The sequence below is a fragment of the Syngnathoides biaculeatus genome, chromosome 13 (genome assembly GCF_019802595.1).
Source record: "Syngnathoides biaculeatus isolate LvHL_M chromosome 13, ASM1980259v1, whole genome shotgun sequence".
NCBI lineage: Eukaryota > Metazoa > Chordata > Actinopteri > Syngnathiformes > Syngnathidae > Syngnathoides > Syngnathoides biaculeatus.
This window is the reverse complement of record NC_084652.1, coordinates 7,275,448-7,294,103: the sequence shown is the minus strand read 5'-3', so window position 1 is coordinate 7,294,103 and position 18,656 is coordinate 7,275,448. Positions and strand designations below refer to the sequence as shown.

The window sequence follows — 18,656 nt, the reverse complement described above, 5'->3', positions numbered from 1 at the left end:
CGGTGAAGCAACTCATGTAGTGAACAATTTTACGCCCCCTGGTGGCCAAGATGTGCACACAAGAAAGAAGCTGCATAACTGTGTATAATAAAAGTACAGGGGACAAACTGTTTAATTTGTTTAACTTTCTATTTATGTATGTTACGACTGAATGTTTTTATACACGACTGCCAAGTGTTACTTTATTAAAAAAAGACCTTACATTTTTTCATTGTATTTTTTTTTGTGCGTTCGAACGGATTAATGGTCATTTCATGTATTTGAATAGGCAGGATTTGAAATACATGTTTTGAGTACAAACATGGCCACAGAATGAATCCAATATGTAATCAAACAGTACATTCATTCAACACAGCCATAAATGTCTGAAAAAAAAATAGATTCAATGGCACAATGTGTCTCAAAGATCGCATTGATAAATTCACAAATACAATCACAATTTAAGTACAATTTTACGAATATTGTTTTTTAGATGAAATAAACAAAATACAAGAACTAACATTACAATTTTTTCCAATAGAAAAATTTTAAAAAGTATACACGCAATAAACGTTATAAAAAATGAAAACAATTTCCGGCCTTGACTTGACTCGACAATCCATCCAAAACAATTCTTCTTGAGATTTTGTGGGAATTAAAAAGCGCTTGTTTACCTTTCCGCCCTCTTTCCCAGCAGCGCCTGGCAAACCTTGCTCTCCGGGTGGGCCCGGGGAACCTGGGTGTCCTCGCTCTCCACTGGGTCCGGTCTCTCCAGTTGGACCCTGAAAACCGACACCAAAGTTGTTCAGTTTTCATATATATATTTTTAACTATCTACTTGGCAAACTGGCAAATAATTTAATTTCAGGGTTTCATAACATGGACATACTTGGGGTCCAACGACACCTCCAGGTCCTGGTGGTCCCGTCTTTCCTTGGAAACCCTGAAAGATGAAGAAACAGGTGAGTCATCTTGCTAGATCGTGAGCTTCGCTGGCTAACTACACCTCACGATAGTAGATTAGGATTAGTGAGACCGTGGTTTAGCAGAAGGTCAAATCGGAATTAAAGGGTAGGGGGGTTCAAATTAACACTGACCGTCTCTCCTCTCTGTCCAGGGTGACCTGGCAGTCCGTCTTTTCCTGGTGGGCCCTAAAAGTACGGTGGGAGGTAAAAAAAAAGACGCTTTCATGAAAACAAGACCGCTGAAAAATCTTATTAAAAATGCGATTGTAATTACTTACATTGGGTCCCTTTGGTCCAGGGAAGCCTACAGGTCCTTGTGGTCCTTGAGGACCCTTTCATGAGGGAAAAAAAAATTGGTAAATTAAAATTTATTTCCAGAAAACGTGATTTTCTTCAATCATCCCATTTTCTATATACAGGTTAATGACACACACAAAAGTAAAACAAGGTCTAAGAGAAAATGAAAAAATCAAATGAATTCAAGAAAAAGAGTTTAAAAAATTTGGAAATATATTCAAGGTATATATGTCATCCACAATATTTAAAACAGTTTTTTTATGCTTAATTGCCTTTTAGTTGATTGTTTTATAAAGTCAAATAAAAACAATACATTTGATAAAACACTTTCTTATTAATATCAAATTAAACAAACACGGGGAAAAAATAATAGATTAAAAAATGATCACTTTATATTATTTTATATTAAGTTTAAAATAAAAAAATAGATTAATTATTTTGAAACCTAAAATAGAAATTCAAAAAATCCTTAAAAAAAGATTCAATTTTCTGCTTGTGGATCCCAAATATAGGAATTAAAAATAAAAAAAATAAAAACTATCTAACACTACTAAATGTATTTTAAGTACAAAGTACAGTTTCAATGAGGTGCTGCATGCTTTGAATGAGGTAAATGTAGCATCGTGTTCTGGACCTACATAAAGTTATTAAATTGCAAAACTAACCCTCTCTCCGGGTGGTCCTGAGGGTCCATCGCTGCCTGAGGTGCCCTGCAGGAGATAAAAGTAGAACACATTGTCAGCTCGCCGCAAGTCAAAGTCACATTCGTCCAAATTCACACAATCCATCAATGAATTCGCTGATCACCTTTGCTCCTGGTTTTCCTGTCGGGCCTCTGGCACCACGCCCACCACGTGGACCCTACACACACACACACGATTGCACATACGTACTATTGTCATTGTCGGAATTAAACATTGTGTGGAAAAGATGCAGCAAATAAGTGCGTAGTGTCCACCCAGCACTTTGATGCCCCCCACAAAGAGGGCTGTTATTATTATTTGAGCAGCATAAATCATTCATGGTTCAGATGCATGAAATTGCCTACCGTCGGGCCGCGTTGGCCTCGAGGTCCGGATTTGCCAGCAACTCCCTGACCAGACAAAAACAACAACAAAACAAGCTTCAATTTAGGGGGAAGGCGAGATCGTTTTTAATGACTTTGCGGAAGAAAACTTTGTCGTCACTTGGACATCTCTGGACAAACATACAGTGCAGTAAACGGTGAAGGTGTGTTGCTATTGACGACCATCGTGTATCGTTTTTGTGAAAAAAAAAAAAAAAAAAAAAATGAGGGATGAAATCGAAAAATTATTATTCTTTAAAGGAACCCATTAAAGTGAATAAATACTTTTTTAAAATAATAAAACTAATGGAGTACAAAGATTAATAATTACAAACAATAAAATGCAAATTTGAAATAAAAAGGTTGTGTGAAAATGATTAAAGGGTGAAATGAAGAATGACATAAATTATTATTTCAAGATTAAATTAATACAATGAAATCAATACAAAACTTAATGTAATCAATTTTTTATAGTATAGTTATTTACAAATACTTGAAAAACAGAAATTTAAATATTAAAATAAAATGTAATGGCACTAGTTAATTAAATAAAACGAAGGGTTGATTATACCGAAATGATAATTTTAAAGACTAAAAATAGATAACACCTAATAAACAAAAACTGTAAACTTTTAAAAATTAACATAAAACTTAATATATTTTATGAATGGATACTTTAAAAATAAAAAATAAGTAAAATAATCAATACATATACAAAAACAGTAAAAATAATGCAATGAAAGTGTATTGTAAAAAATATCAAATAACGACAACAATACAATCAAAATTTAAATATAATTTTACCAATATTGTTTTTAAGACTAAATAAAAAAAAATACAAGTACTAACATTAATATTTTTTCCCAATGGAAAAATATAAAAAAAAATACATGTAATAAACTTTCTAAAAAAATTAACTTTTGCTGGCCTGGACTTGATTCGATAAAACAGAGCTCACCCTTGCGCCTTTCTCGCCGTTAGAGCCGGGGAAACCGGGGAAGCCGTTGGAGCCCTGCAAGACAAACGCAAAGAGCAAATTGGTAAGAGCCATGACACCCCCCCGCCCCCCACCCCAAAAAAAAGCACTCTACTGCCAGTAATCAATAGCAGTATTTGCTGTGTTGATAAACAAAGTATTCAGAATTATCTATTGTCCTTACATTGAACTTGGAATATCAAATATTTAATTCATTTGATAATTGTAAATAAATTATGGATGACATTAAGGATTATATGACAGTCAAACACAAATAAACAAAATACATGAGTACATTTTCTATCGCAAGTTCCAACACACAAGTTTAATTAATTAAAGCAGGTTTGCACTCACAATCAATCGAAAACTAATCATGAATATGTCAGGTCACATCCTGGAAGAATGAAATAATACGCTTCACTTACTTTGGAACCTTGTCTTCCAGGGTATCCTGGCAAGCCGGGCACTCCGAGTTTTCCCTGAACAGAGGAAATTAAAAATGTTTACAATGAAATCAACTTTTAAGTCAGTCTTGGTTCGTAAATTCAACTCTTCACCTTTTCTCCAGCCAGGCCGATGGGACCGGAATCGCCATTGGGTCCTGACATGCCTTTGGGACCTTCGGGTCCATCTTCTCCTCGGGGTCCCGTGACACCTCCCTCGCCCTGGATGACCCCAAAACAATCTCTTATTAGCATTTACTTGGATTTTTAAAAAAATATCTTTTTGGTCTTTCTGCTGAAAACGTTTGGAGAACTTACCTTGTCGCCCTTGAGGCCCATGTCGCCTTTAAAGCCAGGGAAGCCATCTTCTCCCTAGATTTCATCAAACCACTCATCAATACATTGATTACATGGTTTTGTCCATGAAAGAGCACAAAAAGCACGAATCATTATAAACAGTGACCTCTGGCGTTATGATGGATTAAAACGAGCTTAATTTAATATCTGTGTTTCTCTGCTGACATCTGGTGTTTGGAAATAAGACTGCACTACAGTCTGACTATATACTGCAATCCATATTTTCCATGGGAATCTCCTGGTATTTAATGGGAATCATCTGGAAAAGACAGTTTTGTGACACTGCGAAATAAAAAATGGAAAAAAAAAACCGTCATGTATCGTAAAGGTTGAACACCTCATGATTAAACAGCGAAATGAAAATGATACACCTGTGAAAAAATTATGAATAAAAATAATAATCACAAACCGAAATTCAAATACTCAATAAAACTACTCAAATTAGTAAATGGATATGTGAATCCGAACGTTTTTGATTGTTGTAAACATTATACAACTGTACAAACATTGAATCATTATAAATGTTAAACATTGTATCTTAGAGTTAACTCGTGTGAAAAAATACGATTAAGAAATTATCGCACTCCAAATATATCAGAAATTATAAAATATTATATAGATGTATAAATTATTATCTATCCATCCATTTTCTTTGCCGCTTATCCTCACGAGGGTTGAGGGGAGTGCTGGAGCCTATCCCAGCTGTCAACGTGCAGGAGGCGGGGTCCCCGCTGAACTGGTTACCAGCCAATCGCAGATAAATTATCATATATTTACTTATGTGTCGAGAGAGAAAGAGAGCAAGAGAGAATCTACACATTATTCTACACACACTAAAAATATGAATATTTTGGTATATTGTTTGAAAAAAAATAGCTATTTCCACAATTTATTTTCATTCTCATAAATTGTCCAACTGAATAACAACCCATCCACACACAAAAGAATAAATACAAAAAGGAATCCGGAATAAGGGACCCATGGACAGTTTCTGGAAAGTTCTGTCTTTGGCAATGGATCAGAATCATTTCTTCACCCCTTTTTGAAAGTAGAGTCACAAAAGACTACCATTGAGGTATTTCATCATCGCGCAGGACGCAACCACACAGTAAATCTTAGCGCTTGCGTTGGAGTCTTAAACACACCCAACAGCCATTTGCATTCAAGCGATCTGTTCATAAAGGTTGTCATTGTTCACTTGTGTGGTTGACGCCTTCCAAAAAAAGATCCGTCTTTTTGTACGGTTAGCGGGCGTCTACGCGATCAAATATTGTTATCCTTGCCAATACCAGAGCCGCGGGATTTGAAAACATGAAATCTATGTTTACCTTTTCTCCTTTTCCACCTTTCAGGCCTCGGATTCCCTCCGCTCCCTGAAGACAAGCACAAATCGAGCTCCGTTTTCGATCACCGTCTCTATCGATCAGTTTTGTCTTGACGAGCACTCACTTTGACGCCGCGGGGCCCGGGGTAGCCGATGGATCCCATTGGTCCGGGGAAACCCTAAGGACGAATAAAAAAATGCAGTTTATTTGATAGATTTCCACTGATTTCCCAGAAGCGCGTAACAAGTTACACATGTGGAAAAGACCGACGGGAGGCTGAACTCAATAACAGACGATGAACTAGTCAGGTGAAAAGTTCTGAAATTGAGGTCAACCACAATGTGTTCCATTTACTGTGAATATTTGGGGCAAGTTGGTCAGTGGGCCACCTCATCTAGCAGATGGCAACGTGCTAAAAAAAAGCCCAATAAGTCCTGCTATTTCTATTTTTGGGAAGTAATGACTCTCCCTATTCTTTTTTTTTTTCCTGCAATGGGCAGAAGAATCTTCTGGCATAAGTTGTCAAGGAAACAGAATTGGTTTTATTTTTTTTTTTTTTTTTTTACTGTGCAGAAATGTTTGTCTCTTGTGAGTTCTGCCTAGCAACAAGAGAACAGTTGAAAGACTAAAACTGTGAATCAACATTCCCCGAATTGGCTGAAAATTGCATCATAGTTTTTGACTGCTGACAGTTGCAAGTATGAAATCATTCAAAATAAATTCAGGACGGAAATTCAAGATTGGATGAAAATAATTTTTGATTCATATAAATATAAACAACCCCAAAAAATATGAATCAGTGACCAAACAAAAACTCAACATATAAAGAATATATGTACAAAATCAAAAGGGAGTGTACAATCAAAAACATAATTAATTATAATAATAATTATAATAACTGAATTAAAACGGTCATAACAACAAATACATTGAACATTTAAAATTGAAATGAACGACTTTCTAAGTTTGAATCTTGTACTCTTCCTGGTATGTAAAGCCTGTCGAAGTGGTTGGTGACTGATCTATTTTTATTTTCTATTTTTTCATAAAAAAGACCACTGTACATCATACTTCATTTGTCACGATATCAAGCCCAAATACCGCACGACACTTACAGCTGCTCCTTTCTCTCCCGGTGGACCCTCTTTACCTGGATGACCCTAAGACAAAAACAAACAAACAAACAAAGCCCCGACATAATTAGTTAAATATAGTATTATTAGTTGACATTTTGAAAAGACTGAGGAAGATATTTACTTACAGGAGGCCCATCGGCACCACCAAGACCAGCCAAACCTTGTTTACCATGAGGTCCCTATGTTCACATGATAAATAAACAGAGAGAGAACGTGGGGAATTAGAAAAAAAATGAAAACAATCAAATCCATTTTACAATATGTAAAATTACTTGGGATGTTCCAAGTCACTTTCGATCCCTTGTCAATACTGCAGCCTTGAAATTTGGCTGATACCAATAACAGTCCGATCCAATGTCAGAAATAATCATACACTTGTTACATATTTTGTGGGGTGAAATATTACAAAAGGCTTGATGATATTACAAATATTGATATTACTCAGAGAAACATAATCAAGGTATAAAAATAATGGACCCATTTATTACTAACCAATGGTGACCTGAAGTCACCTTAACAATAACACGGTACTACAACTTAATAAAATAAATTAAAAGTTACAATAGAAAATCCAGAAAAATTACTTCTCTTAACCATATTTTACATCTTAATGTACCCATTGAAAAATAAATTAGAAAACCATGACAAATGGCAATTAAAAATGATATTTTTAAAGTGCAAAATCATTAAAGTTTATTTTAAGGTATAAATATTTGTTTATGGTGGGAGCATCATTTGCTTTCCCCACAAGTGACGTGATACACTTTTTAACTTTTAATTCAAACTGGGGTTGAGTTTTATTAGCAATCGCTTTTCCTGCTGTGCATGTCTTGACCTATGTGGGGCAGTACGATACATGCAATGAGATCCAGTACACACTTGCCTTAACAAGTAAAGTGGACTTGACGATCAAATATGATTTTAACTAATTTCTCACGGAGTTTTTAAGAATATATGCTAGTGAATATTGTTATATTGCCAGTCTATACGGGGTTATATGCCATTTGTGAATCAAAAGTCATTATTTTTGGGAGACAGTGTCGGAAGTTAAATGCTAATTTTTGTTTGTTGCGTCTGAACTTTGAGCTGAATCAAGAAATAAAGGCTGCGATGTAACTGAACATTCAATATGGATGTATAATTCTTTTGCTATGCGAGTTTAGTTTTTCAGTAAACCTAAACTGGAGTGTCAATAAAAGACTTGAAAGCGAGCAACATCGACGCTTACTCGTATGTTAGCACCTTAGCAACCTGTTGTTGCGGTCACATGGGCGCTGCATGCTGTCTGGGCACAGCACATAGATACTAGTGTGCATGCTTCAGACCGACGCTGTTGGAGGGGAGCAAAGTTTGAACATGAGTGCTAAAACAGGAGATTTTAGTTCGAGTCCGATCTGATCAGATTATTGGCTAACATCAGACTAATGTCAAAGATAGGATCTGGACCTCAATTTGTGGTTCATTCAGGGATTAAAAAATAAAACTAGGCAATTCTAAATATTTCACAAGTGGGCAAATTTGTGTTATTTGCGGTCAATCTTGGTGCTAAAAACCCACCGACAGCAAGGTTTCACTTTATTTCCTGAAAATACCAGCATAAACGTTGCACTTACACTCAAAACGAAACATTGCCTATTAATTGATTTATTTTAGCCTCCAAGTTAGTCAGACAAAGGCAACCGCTTGCGCTCGAAGCTTTCTTTCACGGCAGCACATCTGCAGAAGCGCTTTCAGATGAAAACGAACTTTTAAGGTAGGAGGGAGGGATCACTCACTTTTTCACCAGGAGGCCCGATCGGACCTTGAGGCCCAATGAGACCCTGAAAGAGAAGGCGAGAGAGACAGAGTGGATATTACACGTGAAGTCCAAAAAAAAAAAAAAGTGCACCTGTCAAGTCTATTTCCAGTTTTAATTTGCGTCTTTTCTCCACGTCATTGCTTTCACATTCAAAGTACTTTAGCAGTGTTTATTCAGACGTGCTCAGTCGCCCGTGCAAATGGACTTATTATTTCCTCAAATCACTTAAATTTCGCCCCGAGGGCTCAATCCTTGGGAAGAATAAGTATTTAGTAAGATATTTGACATTTTTTCCCCTCATCCCAAAAAAAACCCCCATAGTTCTTAAGGCCTCTTTGACATTCATGTTGCTCTTGGGTCAACAAGAAAAGAAATATATCTTATATTTACTGTATGATTTTACAATGCAAAACATTTTAGATGAAGAAAAAATACTTATTAAAGCATTGTGTGTGAGGTAAAGCAGTCATAGATTTCATAATAACATAGAAACATATTAATTGGAACTTCCCCTAAAGTTGCTGACTATTTTGAATAATTAAAAAAATGACATGGGTCAAAGTGACCCGGGGATATTATCGCGGTTCCTCCTGGGAAACAAATGTTGGTTGAGGTAAATGCCGGGGAGGAAAAGAAGCACACCCCGACACTAAAATCCCACCTGACGGTGGTCATAATGAATAATGTACAATTTTCAATTTGATCAATTTTCAAAAAAGTTGTTCTTCCCATTAAACTTCTTTTGCATGGCTTGATAAGTGTAATAAAGATCAACTTAAAGTGGATCTTTTTTCATGTATTTACACACCAAATCATGGCCGTAGTTCAATTTGACCCAGAGCGCGTTTAGTTATCCAAAAGCTTATTAAGACTCATTATGAACTCAATTTGTTAACGCGTGAAATAAAACATGACAAGGAGCATTCTATTTGTTGATCACACTTTTTAAGATCAGCACAAGTTCCACAAAACAATAACTGACACATTTTTAATAAGTGAATTTAAACCATAAAATATGTAATTGAATTCCTTTTTATTTTATTTTTTCTCCAAAGGTGAAAAAAAGCACATCCTGCAGTGAAAATCATACATTCAGTGAATAACTTTCATTTATAACTGTTCTAACATTGTATTAATATATTAATATTAATATTACCAATATCAATGTTAAAAAAGCAGTTGCAGTAAAAAATTATAACTAATTTTTGCGGTATGAAAGCCACACTTTACAATGGTTCACTTCAAATATTTGCCCACTAAGTTAATATTAAGCTAATAATTATACTTGCATGTAATTACATGTTCAAATTGACCCACTGACAAAATAAAGTAAAATCACGAAAGTTACAAACAAAAGAAATTACACATTTTCATTTCATATGTTTATTTCATTCATTTGCAAGGAGGCCCTGTAGCTCAGTGGTTAGAGCACTGGTTTGATAAACCAGGGGTTGTGGGTTCGTATCCCACTGGGGCCTCCACTCCCTGAGAAGGGTTGCGTCAGGAAGGGCATCCGGCGTAAAAATTGTGCCAAACATATGTGCGTTCATCTGAGATGACACGCTGTGGCGACCCCGAAAGGGACAAGCTGAAAGAAACTTACTATTTCATTCATTTGCAAGCTTCATGTCTTGATTTGTCAGAAGGGTCAATTTGACCCAGAAGAGAAATATCCACTATTGATAATAATTAGTAATATTAATTCTTAAAATCCAATGTCTACTGAATTCAACAGGAATTATTTTTCATTATCACATTGAGGAATGTGACACAAAGTCTAATTATTGATTGAAATATTTTGCATTGGCGTTAATGAGGTAGAAAGAATGTTTATCGGGATTTTAATACGCATTTGGATCATCAATTTTACATTATTGCTGCTCCCCCTGAGAACCGAACGAAAGTAAACTTCTTCTCGTGTGAATTTTGCGAGCCCCCCAAAAAAGGGGAGGAGGTAAGATTGCAAAGTGCTCGTGCAGACGTTGGATGGAGAAAACAGACGTCTGAGGAGGAGAAGAAAGGAACGGCAAAGGCTTGAACTTAAGGCAGGAAGTGATCATGTTGAGTTAGAAAACAGATCACGCACGCACACACACACTGACAAATAGATAGATGGATGAAGGGAGGACTTACATGAGGACCAGGCAAACCCTGCTGACCGGGAGGACCTGGTTCTCCTTGTACACCCTGTGACACAAAACAAGCGTGTCATAAATATTTTTATCAGATTGTGTTCGTTGCAAAAATAACACCGCCTTAACCTTTCAGATGAAGTCAGGAAAAAATGTTTTCGGACAGTTCCTACATAGAACATAGCGGGTTGTTGCGATGACATGGCTACACTACAACCTAGAACAGTGCACATAAAACATATCGCGGCAGGAAAGTAAACAACCACCGTGCAGCTCAGCTTCTGGCTAGCGGACATCACGGCAAGCGATATGCTTTTGGCGCTATGTCAAACTTTGCATGAGGTCAACATGAATCAAACTGTGATCGCTGCTTTGTTTGTTTTCTGAAAAGAAGTCAAACTATCAACACTGCACCCAGTCAACAGCTGGAGTGTGGAAGAACCGGATGAGTTTAATACACAATGTGGCAGTCTAACTTTTCAGATGAACTCAAACCAAAGTATCAACATAAGATCATTTGCACAATTTATATTTCTGACTCGGCGGAAAAAGTTTGACGAAAGCGCTATTATTCTTCTGTGGATTATTTTGGTAAAGGAGAACCCCACCAAAGACCTTCGTAGCTACAAAGGCAAACCCCACCCTGAGTGATCTATGACCTCACAAATGGACCAAACCAATGAATTTTCATGCAGGAATTGGGGGATAAACATCTTGGGTATCGTCATGAGGCGTCTAAAGATGTGCGATGTGTATTATTGTGCCAAACGAGCGCAGATTACAATTTTTGTTATGGCACCTATTTTGGGGATTTAAATGTGTCACAAACCACACCCAGACAGAAAAACCTCTCTTAGGGGCGCCCGCTTCAGATGTTCCGCGCTTAATATAAACATGACGTGACAACTTTGATGGAAAAGAAGGCTAATGAAGTATCTGCGTAATCCCTGTGTGAGGACAATGAGGCCTAACAGAGATTAACCAAATAACACGTTGGCTTTATGAATATCTTCCCGCCAGTGACTCAGTGATCACATGTGGACTTGTTTAGGCCTCTTGACCAATAAACCCCACCCCTATCCGGCTTCCCGGTGAGACCCGCAGGACAGCTGACACCATCTTAATCATCCTCAAAAAAAGAAATATCCTGCTCTGTAATATTCAAGTGAACTATGACCTCTGTTATGACATGATTGACCTCGAGCAGGGTGGACGATAAAGTGACCACTCTGGTGGTCTTGACACAGGATTCAATGCACTCCTTGGATAAATATAAAGAAAACACACACACACATAGCAAGGAGAAACAAAAACATGGTTCTCACCATATTTCCTTTGGGACCCGCTTGACCATCAAGTCCGGGAAGACCCTACAAGGAAAAGGGTTTCGACAGGTCAGTACAATTAGGCGCAGCCCAATGCGAGTAAAATGAGTTGTCCGGTGTACTTACACGCTGTCCTGCAGGACCCGCGGAACCTCTGGGGCCGAGCAAACCTCGAGGACCCTGCGTAGTGAAACAATTGCAATGTGCACAGTGTGAAATAGAACAAAAATTAACAATTACAAGTAGACGGCATGAAGTAAAATCAATGAAAAACACTGGGTAAGGAACATTGAGCAAAGCCAGGAAGAAAACAAAATAAAAGTGAATACACTAAGAAATCATAAGAGTACTGGCGAAAGAATAATAAGTGTTGGGTCAAACAGAAAAGAAAAACGGCCTATGAGCAAAACAGAAGAGTATCTTGTAAGGGGGGGGGAGTACAGAGTAAAAAAAAAAAAAAGAAAAAAAAAGAAGCATGGTGCAACGAAAATGTTAAAATATTATTGAGTAAAAAAAAAATTGAAAAAAAATATAAAAACAATTAAAAACGTAGAAGACATTATGCATGAAATATTGGGCACAAAAAATATATATCAGCATAAGATCTGAAAACAGCAAAGAACTGTAAGGGCGAGAAAAAGAGTACAGAGTAAAAAAAGTAAAAAAAAAAGCATGGTGCAACAAAAATGGGAAAATATTAGTGAATAAAAAAATGTGAAAAAAATAGAAAAACAAGTAAAAACAAAGAAGACATTATGCATGAAACATTGGACTTTATATATATATATATATATATATATATATATATATATATATATATAAACAACGTAAGATCTTAAAACAGTAAAGAACTGTAAGCGGGAAAGAGTACAGAGTAAAAAAAGTAAAAAAAAAGCATGGTGAAAATATTATTAAGTAAAAAAATTTGAAAACAAATATAGAAAAACAAGTAAAAACGTAGAAGACATTATGCATGAAACATTGGGCACAAAAATATATATAAGACCGTAAGATCTTAAAACAGTACAGAACTGTAAGGGGAGAAAAAAAAGAGTACAGTACATAAAGTAAAAAAAAAAAAGCACATGGTAGAACGAAAAAGGGAAAATATAAGAGTAAAAAAAAAAACTCATTATCAAGACATTATGCATGGAATATTGGGCACAAATATATATATATAACAGCGTAATCTCTTAAAACAGTAAAGAACTATAAAGAACTGTAAGGGGGGAAAAAGAGTAGAGTAAAAAAAGTAAAAAAAAAGAGCATGGTACAACAATATTAGAGAAAAAAAAAAGAAAAACAAGTAAAAAAATTAGAAGACATTATGAATGAAATATTGGGCACTGTACAAGAACAACAAAAAACAAAACAAAACAAAAATATATATATATAACAGAGTAAGATCTCAAAGAAAACAGCAAAGAAGTAAAAGGAAATCATGTAAAATAGTCAAGATACAATAAAGAAGATGGAGTAAATGAGTGTTGCATGACAGTTTTTTTTTGTGTGTGTGCAGCGCATAGTGGCATCAGCACAGCAGCAAAAACAATAACAAAACAAAACAGAAAAATGTGGGAATTTTGAGCGCTCATGTCTATTGTACTCAAAAACACTGACCTCTTGTGGTCAGCTTGAGTATCTCCCACTCCATGTAGCTATCTCAATTTGGAGACTTATAATTAAATGTGTGTGTGTTTGTGTGTCTGCGTGTTGTCATTTCACACACAATAAAATAGACCGTTTGGTCACACACACACTATTTTTTTGGGGCTTTGATGACCATAACGGTGTGTTTGACAGCTTGATTTACCACCGTGTCAGGCTTCGAGTGCATATTTTCTTTTCAGAAGGCAATAAATCCACTTACACCCTCTCCAGCCACACCTCTCTGTCCAACCTGTCCATCTTCCCCCTGCAGAGGCAACGGGGGACGGTGTCATTGGCATGGAAATAAGAAAAGTGGGGGGGTGGGGGGGTCAGAATTGGACGCCGACTACTCACTCTTGGCCCGTCTTCTCCTGGAGGTCCTGGAGGCCCCGTTGGCCCGTGCTCCCCCTGGAGAGAAGACGTATCAAGGACAAGTGAGTGAAGCGAAGTGCGGGAGGGTGGGGTGCGGGGGTGGGGGCCCACAGCTGGGGCCAACCAAGGAAAAAGGCAGATGACTCGGCAATTATGAAACGACGCAAAGAAGAGAGAACCTAAAATGCGGGTGGACCACAACTGGAGAGTGCGCTTCCCTCTACTTCCAGCATATGTCTTCTATATGGACGTCCTTTAATTAAACCCCGTATAGGATGGAATTAATGTCTAGAAATACTCCTTCTGTGATCCTTACAAGACTTCCTTAGCCTCCGCCCAGCCCTTTTTCTTTTTCTTTTTTTTTTTTAAATAAGTGGGTCAAACAACCTCCCAACACTGGTTTGGAACCAATATTGGAAATGGATCAGAGGTCCTTTTGAAAAATCTTCCACAAATGATATCATGGGTCAAATCGAGGCATTTGAACATGAAAAAATATTGAACCTTTCCTGTAATGTTTGTTTCTTTGGTACACATCTGCTTTCTATACAGCTTATCCCCATTAGGGTGCATGTCTATTCACCCTCACCCCATTTAAAATAATTTATATCAAATAGAAATACTGGTGTGACTAGTGGTTAACAGATTTTCCTCACGATCAAGAGGTTCTGGGTTCAAATCTTGGCTTGTGCTTTCTTTCAGGGAGAGGTTTTGTGACTTTTGTCAAGGTATTCAAGAGCGTACCACGACTCTCACCCAAAGCGAGCTTGGGATCGGGGTCCAGCTCACATGCTACCTAATTGAGCACCGATACGAAACAAAACGTTGAAATTGTTGAATTTAATTCAGCTTGGAAATCATGTAAACTCAACAACAACAACTCAAAATAATATGGCCGCAATGTTCATGCCATACGATTATGCAGTCGTTCATTTTGCCACAACTGGGTGAGTTGTATAGTTTTTTTGGGGGTTTTTTTGCATTTTTTCAAATATCAGGATCAATTTCATCCAAAACAAGCATGCATGAATGGGTGTTCTTTACACTGTACGATTGTTGTTGTTTTTTTTCTGTGAGGTATACTACTGTAAAAGTATTCAGCTGGGCTCATTTTCTTAAAAACAAAACAACAACAAAAAAACATGGAATTGTTAATGAAATTATTATCAACTGAAGTGAGTCACCATTTGTACAGTTTTTATATTTTTTTGGATGTTTAAACAACAACGGGCCACAATGGCCTGTGAAAATTATTTGGTGTATCTAAAAAAAAAAGACCATAACAGGAGGGTTAACGGGGAGAACGCGCCGATAACAAAAGAAACGTCGTACTCACCCGATGGCCTTTCTCTCCGGGGAGACCGGGAAGGCCGTCGAAACCTCGGTCGCCCTGGAAAGACGCAACGATATCACGACAGGTGCAACAAGGCCAACAGTGAAAAATCATGACTCTATGGGTCATGATTTGAACCTACTTTGGTCCCGGGTTCTCCTGGCATTCCTCGCGCACCGTCAGCTCCGTTACGGCCCTGAAGAAGCACACACGGCCATTTCGGAAGTGTGAGTCGACACGGACTTGAACGAAGAGGCCCTTATAGATCAAACGGCCTCCCTTTCGATAGAAATTACTCATCCTATCTTGTCTCACCCTCTTTCCTGACTTTCCTGGGGGGCCAGTTGGACCCTGAAGACCTCTGGGGCCCTAAGGCGCAAACAGATAAACACTACAGTGACTACAGTAATTATCCCGTCTTGCTCCCAACAAATGACCACAAACAGGGAATTTGCTGGCTTAAGGAAGTCAAACGTAACACTTTTTAAGTTTACTTTAATCAAATGTAATACTTTTGTGTACTTTAATTAAGCCCTCGTCGAGCAAAAGGAAGATTTTTTTTTCTTTAGGTCAAATGTAAGAATATTTAGGACAAATGTAAGTATATTTAGAACAAATGTAGGAATTCTGAGGTCAAGTTTAAGAATTTTATCAAATTTAAGATGTTCAAGACTTTTTTAAAGGACACTTTTTCAAATCCAATACATTATCAAACCTCTAATCAAATTAAAGAATGATTATGACCTTTTAATAAGGTTACTGACCAATTATCACAGGGCCACCATGCTAAAATTTTTTTTTTTTTAGGTTTGATCAAATTTCAGATATTTCAGACTTTTACAAGGCCACTTTGATCATATTTAAGACTTTGCAATTATTTGAAGAGTGCTACCATCTTATTGAACATAATGTCAGTGGAGAACAAAATACATTTAAAAAAGGCAACAAATAATTGTTGTCTTTATGTTATGTAATGTTATGGGATTTTCCAATACACAAACTGATAAATACAAAAAAAACCTGAAAATAAAATATGGCCTTCACTGAAAAAAAAAATCTTTATTGCAACTGTAAAAAAAAAAAAAAAAAAAGTGTGTCACCTGTGGTCCGTTCTCACCGCTGTCCCCTTTAAGACCGGGAGCGCCAGGGCCACCCTGTTAAAAAATATGAATTTTTATTGAGTGAAAATGTTTTGCATATTTGCAGCTGCTGGACAAGCACCTAACACAACAGCGTGCAGTAAATCAATTTGTGAATAAGGCGTTTACAGTGTGAAATCAAAAAGAGAGGATCTGGGCGTGTGAGGTATTGCTGGAACGGGCTCAAGCCAGAGACGACGACTGCATGACCTCAGCCGCCGAGCAGCTTACGCACGATGATATACGTGCAGCGAGGGCGTGCTCGTGACCTCATGTGTGGTGTGGGATGAAAAAGACAAACATGTGGATTCGCAGTGCAATACGCTATGAAAAAGGGACTCACCACAGGACCGGACCTTCCCGCCATGCCCGCTGGCCCTGGAGGACCTCTCATGGCCAGCTGCGGAGAATCAAAGGGACACGTAAAACCACAAGACGATAATGTGCAAAATGGGAAACCTTCTCAAAGAATTGACGAATGTTTATGTCGCCCATAAGGAAACCTTAGATGTTTAGGCATCAACTATATTCCAATCCTCTGCGGTATATGTCTTTACCACGCCACAGCAGACGTGGCATCAGTACAGTCGACATTTGGTGTTTGTACCAGTAAGCTAGTGAGGAGTCTTATGAATGAATCTATTAAAAATACAGACAGCGTCCAAAAACGAATATAAGAAGATACACCAACTGTGATTGCAACTAATTAGTGTGCAGGGAAAAAAAAAAAAGTGGCATCTGTGAAGCTATGTCTGTTGGGATGTCATTATTTGTGGAAGAAAATGTTGCTATATTTTATTTTAATTTCATATTTCCACAAATAACAGCGATCTAGTACCCTAAAAAAACAGTAAATGAATGCAATATATATATATATATTTTTTTTTTTTTTTTTTTGCTCTACTGTGAAATTTCAAGTATTTATCTGTGATTGGGAGTATGAAAATATAGTATACATCGCAATATCAATGTAGGCTGCACGATAGATCAGCTGGTAAAACGTTGGTCTCACAGTTCTGAGGACAGTTCGATCAAGGCCCCGTTTGTGTGGAGTTTGCATGTTCTCCCCGTACCTGTGTGGGTTTTTCTCCGGGTACTCCGGTTTCCTCCCACATCCCAAAAAACGTCCATCATTAATTGGACACTTTAAATTGCCCCTAGGTGTGATTGTGAGTGTGGCTGTTTGTGTCTCTGTGCCCTGCGATTGGCTGGCAACCAGTTCAGTGTGTACCCTGCCTCTTGCCGGTTGACAGCTGGGATAGGCTCCGGCACTCCCCGCGGCCCTCGTGAGGATAAGTGGCAAAGAAAATGGATGGATGGATGGAATATCAATGTACTTGTACAAATAAACAGTTGGTACCCTTTGGAATTGACTAAATAGAGGCTCTCAGGCCACTTCATGGGTACTACCCATCGCCAACATGCGTCTGAAAACAATTCAAATGAGGCTTAAAATGTACAGCGGCGACCCCCCCCCCCTCCCCCCACCTTCTCAGTGCTTCTGCTCCAAAACCAAAAATGTGTGGAACATTTGCAGTCTAATGGCCTAAGAACGAGCTAATTTGCTAAGGGAAGCAATCCATGTCCTGCTCCACCCTCGCAAGGCAATACGAATGTCATTGTTCGCCTTCCAGATGTGGGAATTCCTTTGAAATGTGTCGAGTGCATGGAATAAATAAGACAAACATAAAAACAAAGCGCTTTGACTTTAACGGGTTTTGGCTGCGCTCCAGTCGTGCAAATATGACGTTTGCACCCCCTTTAATGATCTCCATATGTTTGAAACGCTGCTCTCTTACCCCTCGAAAGCGGTACCACTCAATCTTTGTCTATTTGCCAAATTTCTGAGGCATGTCTAGACAGTTTAAAAGATCTTTTAACAGGCTTGCATTTAATAAATCACTTGGAGGGAATAATTAAGAATAATGTCGGACTGCACTGGGTTCTGCTCTTCAACCATTTTGACCATTCAGTTTACATGAAAGGGGATAAAATCCAACTGCTGCATAATTAGGCATGTCATAAACGGGTGGCCCGAAAATACCTCGAAAGCCAAATGCTATTAAAGTTACACTATTTTTAATGAAGCGTAATTCAAGTTGTGAGTTTTGGATTTAATAACATTTTATAATGTAATTTATTTCACATTTCTACTTTATTGTAATCAATGAAAATTAAATTCACCAAATTGTGAACAGATACTTCTTGTTTTGATATTTTATTTTTGACTTTTGGAAATCTTTTTATTCCAATGATTATTTATTTATTTATCAAATATTTTTTTTTGGGGGGGGTTTATGTAAAACCTTTTACAATTTTTTTAAACATTTACTTTCAACAAATTCAAAGTGAGAGTTCGGTTT

At 37.4% G+C, this 18,656-nt stretch overlaps 1 protein-coding gene across 12 annotated transcripts in view; it reads right to left on the bottom strand.

The window, feature by feature from the left end:
* LOC133510397 (collagen alpha-1(XI) chain-like) overlaps nucleotides 1-18,656 on the bottom strand; it is a 261,978-nt gene that overhangs the window by 18,402 nt on the left and 224,920 nt on the right. For all 12 annotated transcript variants that reach the window (XM_061838240.1, XM_061838238.1, XM_061838239.1 and 9 more), the window contains 26 exons: nucleotides 16,637-16,693; nucleotides 16,255-16,308; nucleotides 15,470-15,523; nucleotides 15,297-15,350; nucleotides 15,158-15,211; nucleotides 13,804-13,857; nucleotides 13,670-13,714; nucleotides 11,926-11,979; nucleotides 11,800-11,844; nucleotides 10,476-10,529; nucleotides 8,320-8,364; nucleotides 6,670-6,723; nucleotides 6,524-6,568; nucleotides 5,533-5,586; nucleotides 5,412-5,456; nucleotides 4,045-4,098; nucleotides 3,841-3,948; nucleotides 3,709-3,762; nucleotides 3,266-3,319; nucleotides 2,290-2,334; nucleotides 2,049-2,102; nucleotides 1,907-1,951; nucleotides 1,223-1,276; nucleotides 1,077-1,130; nucleotides 869-922; nucleotides 654-761 (listed from right to left, as the gene is read on the bottom strand). In XM_061838240.1, the coding sequence (XP_061694224.1) occupies nucleotides 654-761; nucleotides 869-922; nucleotides 1,077-1,130; nucleotides 1,223-1,276; nucleotides 1,907-1,951; nucleotides 2,049-2,102; nucleotides 2,290-2,334; nucleotides 3,266-3,319; nucleotides 3,709-3,762; nucleotides 3,841-3,948; nucleotides 4,045-4,098; nucleotides 5,412-5,456; nucleotides 5,533-5,586; nucleotides 6,524-6,568; nucleotides 6,670-6,723; nucleotides 8,320-8,364; nucleotides 10,476-10,529; nucleotides 11,800-11,844; nucleotides 11,926-11,979; nucleotides 13,670-13,714; nucleotides 13,804-13,857; nucleotides 15,158-15,211; nucleotides 15,297-15,350; nucleotides 15,470-15,523; nucleotides 16,255-16,308; nucleotides 16,637-16,693 (1,452 nt within the window). The remainder of the gene's footprint in view (nucleotides 1-653; nucleotides 762-868; nucleotides 923-1,076; nucleotides 1,131-1,222; nucleotides 1,277-1,906; nucleotides 1,952-2,048; nucleotides 2,103-2,289; nucleotides 2,335-3,265; nucleotides 3,320-3,708; nucleotides 3,763-3,840; nucleotides 3,949-4,044; nucleotides 4,099-5,411; nucleotides 5,457-5,532; nucleotides 5,587-6,523; nucleotides 6,569-6,669; nucleotides 6,724-8,319; nucleotides 8,365-10,475; nucleotides 10,530-11,799; nucleotides 11,845-11,925; nucleotides 11,980-13,669; nucleotides 13,715-13,803; nucleotides 13,858-15,157; nucleotides 15,212-15,296; nucleotides 15,351-15,469; nucleotides 15,524-16,254; nucleotides 16,309-16,636; nucleotides 16,694-18,656) is intronic.